The following is a 10392-nucleotide window of genomic DNA, read 5'->3' as shown; positions in this document are numbered from 1 at the left end:
GGCTGGCTCTCTCTGGTACCACTTTTTCCCACCTCTAACTGCCACAACAATTCAGGAGAAAAAAGAAAGCAACCAGCCATGTATCAGGAGAAATAGCTAAGTTTTTCTATTGCTCTTTTTTTTTTTTTTTTAAGCACAGAAAGCCATCAGTGAAACATCAGACAGTTTTCTTATCTGAAGACTGGAGGAAGAAAAGTGCAGAGTATGGTACATGAACGACAGCCACCAAAAAATTAAGAGCTAGGAAATGTAGAAATATATTCTTAAATTTTGACAAAGATTTTTCTCCTTAATGAAACTTCATTGAGTCCTATTATATGCCTTAGTTATTCCCAGCAGATTGGAAAATGAAGTCTAAAGCCCAACAGAACACTCTTCTCCCAGCTTCTAAAGAATCAAAAGGTAAGACTGACAGGGTTTTGTACACATTGCTCAGATTTTGCATTAAAATGGTGAAAAAAATAAAATACAAAGACTGCAGATCTTTTGAAAATGAGATCTCATGAAATTTGATACTTTTATTAGTGTACCTGGTCTCTCATAAGTGATTCCACATGGCTGTTCCTCTTGTCACTTACCTCTCTTGACTGGGATAAAAGCAGAAATGCAATGTAAGAATCCATATCCAAAGACCACTGGAGATGCAGTCCACTCAGAAAATTCAGCCTAGTAAGGAGAACAAAAGAAAAAGTACTATGTTAAAGACAGCTCTCAAGAAATGATACAATATTATTTGGAATCAGAGTGCTTCAGACTACTAATAAAAACCAGAAAAAATTCTAGTTGGGAAATTGTTAATGTTACAGCTAATTCTATGAGTGTTAGATAAAGTTCATGGCTCTCAGGTTAGGCACCCATACAGAGATGGAACAAAGAAGGGACTTTGTCAAACTGCCTTCATATTTTAAATTTCTTTCTAGTTCAGAGGAACAGGTGCTCACAGGACGGCAGAAAGTCCATTTTCTCTTCCCTCTTAAGCTATTGAGGGAATTGGATCAAAAAATGGACTTAAGACCTCAGAATAAGCATTTTGCATAAGCATTTTCTCACGCTGCATTTAAAGCAAGCATTCTCAAGTACTCTTAAATTAATTTAACAGGTCTAATTAAGCCAAGTGTATTTACTTTAGCTTGTGTGACTCCTTTGGCCAAGCTACACATGATCCTTTCTCAAGTTTCAAATCTTAATAAACAGGATGCACAATTACATATGTATACTGTAGCTTTCTCAGTGTGTTACCTGTGGGTTTTTGTTGGTTTTTTTTTTTTTTTTGGAACAATTGATTTTCAGTCTGTTATTTCAACTCTCACTGATCTGTTCACTAATGTCAAAAAGATACCATGTGAAATCCCAATGCAGAAACTAAACTCACTGTCCTACTTTTGTTTCAGCTCACTCCAACTACTGGCCCCCCACCTGAGCACCACATCTTACACTTCTCCAGCTCTCCTCCTACCCAGCCTCCTCCTGAGCTACCACTACTCTTCCTAAAGCTTTGCACTACATTTCTTCCCTCTTTGTGTCTCCCGCAGCAGCTCATCTTCTCACCAGAGATGTGTTTTTTCTGTAGTTACAAAATAAGTGCTTCAGAATGCATGCTGTTTAGTTGCTGTTTTTAACTGCACTTTATATTAATATACAGCACAAATACATACTGCTATCAACATATACTACACTAAAACAACTAATAACCCTTTGTTTTGTTTAGAACAAGTGTGACTATAAAACTGGACACTGGAAAAAAGAAAGAGTAAAGGGAATAACAGTTGCCATTCAGAAAGCAGTTTGGTACGTGACGTTCAGAATCCTGCATGGGGCGGTACTTTTAGCACATGGGAACGTAGAGCTGCTAACTCACGGCACTCACTTTGCAAGAAACCCTCGGGGAGCTTCTGGATGAGGCAGCTGAGGACATGACCCACAAGACGATTAAGGAGCAGAGCAGGAAAGCCCAGATGTACGCCCTGCTAGCAGCACCACGGCCGTCCGCCTTTTGAACGCCTGGAGACAACCCCATCTCTCTCTAATTTCTACTGCTGAGAGACCGCCCCCTACCTCCCAGAAACGGCTCTTATAGAACAGAGCAGTAACGCTACTATGAGAGCTCTCGAAGGAACTAGCAGCGCGGAGACACAGAGCACCAGCCCGGCCTCACACCTCAGGTTGCATTACCTCAGAGAAACCGTTAACGGTCTCCGCGCCCTTCTTATGTAAGAAGAAAGGTGACGTCACACTTCTCCAGCCAATCAAAGCCTCTGTTTACCAAGGGCCTCATTGCATATTCATACGGAAGTGCTTCCCATCCCCGGTACTGCTGCAGCCGCTTGGCCCGAGGGGTGGAGCGAGCGCTCCCGCCACGCCCCGGTTGCGCGGCCGCCGTCCGCCGCAGGAAGCCGCGGGGCTGCGGTGAGTGTTGGTGCGGAGCCTGCCCGGAGCCGGCGGGGCGTGGGGCGGAAGCGCCCGGCACCGCTCCTTGCCGCCTGGGTGCAGGCGACGAGGATGAGCCAGAGAGACACCTTGGTGCATCTCTTCGCCGGCGGGTAGGTGAAGCCGCCGCCCCGCGCTGGGGGAGCGGGCACGGCGCCGGCAGCAGCCTCGGCACCGGGCCCGGCGGCGGAGCCGGGAGCTCGCTCCGTCCCCATGTGGTTACGTTGGGTTGTGCCGCGCTGGGGCGGGGAACGGGGCCCACCGCGAGGGCGCTGAGGCGAGGCGCGCAGGCCGCGTTGAGGCCCGCCCGGTGCCGCTTCCCTCCCGCTGCCCTCAGGCCCTTCCGGGCCTCCGTGGGCCGGGGATGCGCGACCGGGCCCCGATGGGGCACCGACAGAGCAGGCAGCGTCGGCGGCCCTTACACCGCAGGTATGTGGTACCTGCAGGCCGGGCTGTCCCGGGCGTTGGGCTGTGGCAGAACGGCGTCTGGCTGGCACGTGGGCCCCGGCAGAGCTGCGGGTGAGGCTGCCTCTCACAAACTGCGTGTTTCCTCCAGAAGTTTCTTCTTCGTTTGGTATTTCCTTGTCGAAATAAGTAGAACTCTCTGTGCATGGGGCTGTCCCAGCCGCCTGAAGGTGCCTGTCTTCTCAGCGGTCTACAGACAGAGGCTGATAACTTCAGGATCAAGTGTTACTTGAACACATTTCAACGCTGGTGTGTGCTGCTTTTAGGTGGGGGGCTCCGTGTAGTCTTGTAGCATCTCTGTACGAAGACAAGTAATTGGAGAGCAGAGTACAGTGAAAGTAAATCTGTGGCCCGTGTAGCCCTCCTTGGGTTTGATGTAACCCTCAGGTAACTGTAGGTGTGTTGTAAAGTTTTGTAGTGTCCACTTACGCTGCTTGTGTTTCCTTCAGGGATGGGCTGGGAGCAGCACCTGACTTTATGTTCACTGTAGCAATAGGCACATATTTGGGCTGTGTGGAAGTGAGGGAAGAGGCAGAACAAAGAACGTAATTTATTACTGAGTGAGCTTGAAGCTTTAGATTTCCATTTGTGGTGCTCCTTTACAAAACGGTGCCTGTGACTGCAGTGTTTGAGGTGGGAGGCTGCACTGTTTCCTTTGAGCAGGTCTGGGTAACTTGGCTATGTGTGAGCATATGCCTTCCTGGCTTCCAGTATTACACAACCAGTTTAGTGCTTATGCAGGTTCTCTTCCCCTGCAAATTCTGGCCACCTAAGAGGAGGGGGATTATACACCAACAGGCCTGAGATGTGCTGCTCTGTACTTCTTTCTTCAGAATTCACATCCTTGTAAACATACAGCAAAACAGTAGCTTGAACTGCTTTCAGCAAAAGGCAGATTAGTAAGGAACAGTCCGTGATGATTGAGATGGTGTTCCAACCTGTAATCTTAAGACTGAAGTGAAGATTGCTGAGCTCAGCGAGGTTGTTCTTTTTTTTTATGGAAAGTCTGATCTGCAGGTAGCTGGCAGCCAGTTGGGTCAAGGGTAACATTGTGAGGAAAGGGCTGACTTTTCCTCATGTGGAAGCCACATGTTTCCTGTAATCACAGCTCAGCAAAACAGCGTGTATTTGGTCACATTTAGCAGCAGGAAAGTTATTCGGGTCATCATGTGACTTCTCTGCTAGCATGGTAGATCTCTTGAACTATCCTTAGTCTTCAGCGAAACTTAAAAATGAAGGAGATGTAGTTTTCATTAGGGCTTGTTTGAAAACAACGTGATTGTCTCAACCAGCTGACCTTTTTTGCTAATAGAAAAAAGCTTTGTTGAACACTGTCTTCAGTTCCCGTTTCCTTTGAGATTAAATGATGACTTTGCTGGTTCTGTAATGCAGGCGGGGTTGTTATGGGATTTTTCTGTAGCTGCCTGGTTTGCTTCATGATGATTCAACACCAGCTGTCAAACTGCACTACTTCTGGGGAGTTACCAGTTCATGTTGGAAGTTGAAGCTCCATTTCTAATAATCCCTCCTCCATCCTTCTTTTCCTCCTGTCTCTGCATCCTTACTGCTTTCCAACAAGTCTGAGCAATTTTACTGTTTGCTTCGTTTTTGAGAATCCCATCTGTTTCTGCTTCATAACTACGTACCAACTGTAGGGATGACCAGTATTTTACAATAGAAGTTCTATGTCTAAAAATAAGTAATTCACTGCTCATCAGTTCTAGCATCACGAGTAAATTGAAGTGGTGAACTTCTGTTTTTTCACAAGGGAAAGCTCTGTTCAGTGATTTGGCTGAACTAGTTCAGGCATCAGCCACAGTTTCAGTGAAGTACTACTACTTATATATTTTTTTGTGGCCGCTTATCTCCTGTTTTGGCATGATGTGTTTAGTTGTCAGGATCTGCGTCCAAAGACCATGTAGTTACCAGTGAGCACCTTTTGCTAACTGTGTCTTGTCCTTGTGCGAATGGGAACTAGATTAATTGCCTGTAATGTTGGATCCTGACACAAAATGATACTTCAGGTAAAGCTTGACTTTTATCTGAGGTCTCTTCACTCAGATTGCTCAGAACTCAATCTCCCTCATCTTTTTTGTGTATCAAACCATTGATGTTTTCTCCATATTGTCTGTTTTAGCTGTTGGCATTATAGGCTGCGTGTTGATCATGTAGATTCAGGTGAAAAATGAGCTTTCGGCATCCAGATGCTGACCACCAAAATCATTTCCAGGTTTTCTTAGTTTCCAGAAATCTTATGACAATAAGTCCATATCTTACAAACTCCCATCAGAGCATGGAGCCTTGCCCATGGCCCGGTTTCCTCATCAAAAGGCAGGACCATTTCAGGTTGGAGATGGATGGCTGCTTTTCTGTGTTCAGGCTGAACGGTCAGAGGTTTACTTCTGACATTTCTCTATTTCTGTTGTTTCTTCAGAAGATCGGGCAAGTTTCTGATTTATTTTGTGATTAATTATGGGGGGAATCTCTATTTGTCTTGATAGAATTTTAATCTGAATCACTCTGAAGTTCTTACCAAATCTCTGTGGTGGTAGAAACAGGCAATTTAAATAATATATTTAAGTCTAAATTTTTTAGAAAAAGCAGTTACTACACAGGTGAAATCCTTTTTTTCCTCAGTTTAAGAAGATATTAATAACTGAGCAGGTAGAGCGGTGATAAGGATATCTACTGCCTTTCAGAAGTAGTCACTTGAGCTATAATGGAGTTACCAGGCCACCTAGTAACCTTCTTCCTTGAAGTACTTTCATTCCTGGCCTGACCCCGAGTGCCTTTCAGAACTGGTTCTTCCTGTTGTAAGGCACAGTGCAAGGTTAGTTCCTTCCTGCCCCTACTTGAGCTTATTATTGTGTTCAGATACTCTTCTGCAGGTGGAGGAAGTAAGCAATTCATACTTAAGGGGCTGGGTAGCTTGGATTTTGCTCTCCGAGGTGACCAAAATGCATAAAAATGACTGTATTTGAAAAATTGTGAAGCTGATGAGCTTCTCACGTTTCTCTTTAGGTTGATTGGTGTTTTCAGCTGTTCTTTACTTGATGTGGAAGTCGTGTTGTATTTATTTGCCCTGGCTCCTAATTGAATCTGCGCCTTGTGTTAGTGTTTGTTTTGGATAATGGAAGCCAGTGATGCTTTTTCATTTGTGTTATTTTTTCCAATTCTCATCTGTAGGTTTTGGTATGTCAGCACATTAAGGGAACTTCATTATTGCACTTACTTAGAAATGGCAAGTTTGATTATTACTTTTAGTTAATGGATGTTAACCTAAAACTTTTTAAACCCTGGCAAAAAAGTATTAGCTGTGAATTAAGGGGCTGGGGCACTCCTAGCCAATATAGTAAGGCTAAAGATAGAAAGGTAAATAATATACAGGTTTAACAGTGTAATAGCAGGGAAACCATGACACCTGTGTGTTAATGAGTTGCATTCTTGCTGTTTCTGAAAACTGTACTTAGTTAAGGCCTTAAATTGTCTTGAGAGTGGGATAGGTGAACTTACTGTCCAGATCTGCAAGTTATCTGTTGATGTGAAAATCAGTTACAGCTGTGCTGTAAGGCAGGTCTGTGAAAATGCTGATAGTGTTGAATTTATTCCAAGCGATGAAGACTTCAGGAGCTCTGTTTGTAGGAGGCTTGTTTGTTTTTAACAGTTTTGTGCTCACTTTCCTTACTGTGTCACTTGTCAGTCAGTATTTGTGTGGAACTTTCATTTTCGTACAGGAAAGAGAAGCAGCTGGTAAAATAAGTGAATGAATGTAGATGCAAGATAACAGGGTCAGGGGTTATCTTGGAGTCTGAGGCTGTGGTTGCAAACACTGTAAAAGGTGAGGTCAGGCCTAGGTGGTTGCATCTTGTGTTTGTATAGAATACATCATTATCTAAAGGAATAGAAGTTGGGGATTCTGTGTAGGTGTAGTTACAAGTATAGATGAGGTGGTGGGAACATGTGAAGGAGCATTTGTAGTCCAGTCCAGTGGCTGAAGTGTTGAGATCCTCATCTGTAACAGACCTGTCTCTGCTTTTACTGCAGGGTATAAAGTAACAGCAGAAGGTATGCAACAGTTCTGGACAAGGGTGGTAATTCCTGAGCAGATATCCTCAACCTGCAGTAATAAAAGGACTCCAGCTGCCTCTGAAAGTAAAACCTGGGATTTGAATGCTAAATGGGATTAGATTTTGAAGCACATGCACGTTTATTTCCTTGCATATTCTCACAAATAATACAGGAAGATTTGAAATGAATGGCTGAGCCTGTGTCCTGGCTGCGTCCCTGTCAGTAAATGCCCTGCTTTGAATTCAGGAGAGGAATAAATCTGATTATTTTCTAATAGTTGAGAAATGATTTTTTTTCTGAACTCTGCACTTCCTGGACTTGTGTTAAGCCACGAATTGGGAAGGAAAAGAAAAGAAGCCCCTAGAAAGCTGGAGCTGTGGCTGGCTGTTCCTGGAGTGCCAGTCCGGAGCACAGAGCAGTCGCTGTCTCTCTATTCTTAGTGCTATATTAAGTTAACAAGGCTAGAAACATACTTCTATGTAAAATACTGCAGTGGCTGAGCAGCATGCATGCTTCTGAATAGTCAGTTATTTCTGTAGGTCACATAGCTACTGAACTGCCTCTCCTGTTTTAACTGCAAACTGTTTATTGAAGTTTCTCATGAACAGATTTAGGTTTTTTTTTTTCAAGCTTTATAGTAATTACCTTAAAGTTCAAGTGAGCAATGTAAGTCAGCAAAGTTCCTGGATAGCATGTCCAGTTAGTGGTTTGGTTCAGACTTGGATCTTGTTACTACACAGCAAAGCCTTAATATTTGGGGAGTTTTTCCTTCACTTTTAAGTGTCAGATGCCTTCTCTTTTGTACAGGGATTTTTGAGGGCTGGGAGGATGAAGTATTACATTTTGACAGAAGGAGAGATTTGGGGTTTTGGAGACATGTTTGTGAGTGACACAGCGCCATGCAGCACTGTGAGGAATTTCTTTTGTTTTTTTCTCATTTGTAAGTGGCAATTTGGCATCTTGAAAATGGGGAGAGAGGAGCTTTTGAATCCTGACTATCAATAGCTAGTGGAAAAAGTTCTGCTATGACATCTTAAACTGCTTAATGAAAGAAAACCAACACACCAGTAAGAAGCAGTGCCAAGTGCTGATGATCTGAAATAATGACCTGAGTGGAAGGTAAAGGGTGCCCAGCTCCTAAAAGGAGGCAAGTGTTGGGCTGCTTCTCTTACAATGTGTGTAAAATTGAACAGGCTGCCAGCTGCCCTTACAGCAGGTGGTTGTTATGGAGCATTGCTTGTCATAAGCAAACTCGGAAGGAACAAGCACTGCGAAGGTCTGTATCTGTCCCATTCCCTAGCTGTCTGTTACTCCATTGCTGAGAGAAGTCTGACCAGTGCTATTGCAGCCAGGCATCCATCCCTTGTGGTGATTTGGTGTGGAGCAGGGGAGCATGCAAAATGCAGCCTCCGGGATGGTGTTAATCTTCAACTTCAGGAAAATTTTCCAGTGTGGAGTAGTGGTGGAGCTAGCAGCATTAAGGGCTCCAAATGCCAAGCCCTGTTGATGAATGGTGCCTGACTTTTCACCTGCTCATTTCTTCCCCATTCCTTAGTATTTATCTCGTTACATACCATGCACTTTTTATTGCTATTGCTTGAAAGTAAGTCCTCATGTAACCTGCCCAAAATCAAATGCAGAAAGATCTTAAGTGGAAGCAGATCCTGAGGGATCAGAAACAGAGGGATTGCAAGAAATGAAATAAACTCTGAAGGCAGCTTCCTACATTGCCTGCACATGCTCTTGGCCATGCAGCAATCACTGCTGTTGAGTCACATGAAGCAGAGCAGCTTGCTGTCTGTCTTGAAGATGGGCTTGTTGGTATAATTATTCCATCAAGCTATCTTAAGGGCTTACCTATCTGTGGCTCTTATGGTATTGCAGGCTATAAACCCCACCATGTTATAGCTTTCTGCTGCTTGCAACACTGGCTAAAATAAATTTTTGCACACCTAGTCTGTGTCTTATTTTAAAGATGTATTTGTAGCTTAACATTAGAAGAGTAGGCAAGTAAAGTGCTCATTCAGAGATGCTACTCTAAAAGCTGTATCAGTCTTATTGCTTCTGTACAGTACCCTGGGAAACTGGCTACCATCTTCATGTGCAAATGCTTTGTTTCAAACTGACAAACTTTGATTCCCTCAATTCAAATGTATAAGAGGGTAAACTCCAGTTTAGTGTTGGAGCTAGAGCTAGGAAAAGGTGCCTCCAGGCTCCAGTTGTAGGCTATCTCTGCTAATTTAAACAGGAGCAGTAAGTGAGCATATCAAACACTGCTATTGTTAGATACTAGCAGCCCAATTCTTACAAACAGATGAGCATGTTAGGATGCAATGCTGTACTGCCATTTCTGGTATTGTTTACAGCAGGAAACAGCTATACATGATGGACTCTAAATGTGATACTTGACAGACTCTTTTCAGAAATGTAGGGGATCTTGAATTCTGGCTATTACTGCTATTTTGAACTGAATTCTCCTTTGCATTTTGGAAGACGTGTTTTAAAAAGTGCTATTAAACAAACCTCGAGGCTTCTGAAAAAAGTGTTTCAATGAAGCAGAATGTTTTTCTCAGTGCTTTCCAGGATCAATGACCAGCTCTACTTATTGCTTGGGAGAAACGAATGCTGAGCCTTTTTAATGTAATAGAAATTGTATTTGTGCGGTTGCTAGTGGTGCTGTCAGTAGCATTGAATAGTCCAAATTAGTTAATTTTGGGGCTGGGGGAGGGTTGTTTTGGGGTTTTTTTTAAGAGTACATCAAATGCCCTGGTAATAATTTTAAGAATTGTGTTTGGTGAAGTTGAGAGAATTCTGGACTCTGAAAAGGCTCAAGCTGAGCTCTTCTTTTTGTAGCAGTTGTATCAAAGTATTTGGAGTTATCTTTGGAATGAAACTTTGTGGATTTGATGTTCTTCTCTCACAGGTTGTATATCCTGGTTAAACAGGAGTGTACTTATTAATAATTAGCTTATGAGCAAGCGCCTGAGAAATCCTCTGAACAAAGCTGCTCAACGGCAGTGTGTTCTTGGCTGCACTCTGCTCTAGCAGAATGGGGAGAACTCCTTTGCTAGTGTAAGTCATGCACATTTGTTTAGCTTTCTTACAGTAATGAGGGGCAGACTTTTATCTTCCCAGATTCAGCTTTACAGCATTCTGTACTTGGGATCCAGTGTTCATGCTATAATGGGCAGAGCTCAAGAAATACTCAGTGAATCATTACTTTGATGGTACCGTGCACGAAATGCAAAGGGAGTTTGTTGGTTCTAACTAAATAGCCACAGTACAGTTTTTACTAGCTTTCCAAAGAATGATGGGCATAGCTCTGTATGCATGCTGCACAAATTAAGGATTAATTTGGCATTAAGGATTTTTGGCATCTCCTTTGTGGCCAGGAGCACACTGGACATTAAAAGAAAAAAAGTAGTTAAAATT

The 10392-nt window shown here is 43.3% G+C and overlaps 1 protein-coding gene across 1 annotated transcript in view; it reads left to right on the top strand.

The window, feature by feature from the left end:
* The first annotated feature begins 2328 nt into the window (after window positions 1-2328).
* Window positions 2329-10392, top strand: part of SLC25A36 (solute carrier family 25 member 36) — a 29159-nt gene continuing 21095 nt past the window's right edge. Inside the window, exon 1 of the mRNA XM_072344151.1 lies at window positions 2329-2540. Within this exon, the coding sequence (XP_072200252.1) occupies window positions 2500-2540 (41 nt within the window). The 5' untranslated portion in view covers window positions 2329-2499. The remainder of the gene's footprint in view (window positions 2541-10392) is intronic.

The sequence above is a fragment of the Excalfactoria chinensis genome, chromosome 9 (genome assembly GCF_039878825.1).
Source record: "Excalfactoria chinensis isolate bCotChi1 chromosome 9, bCotChi1.hap2, whole genome shotgun sequence".
NCBI lineage: Eukaryota > Metazoa > Chordata > Aves > Galliformes > Phasianidae > Excalfactoria > Excalfactoria chinensis.
This window is presented reverse-complemented; position numbering and strand designations above follow the sequence as displayed.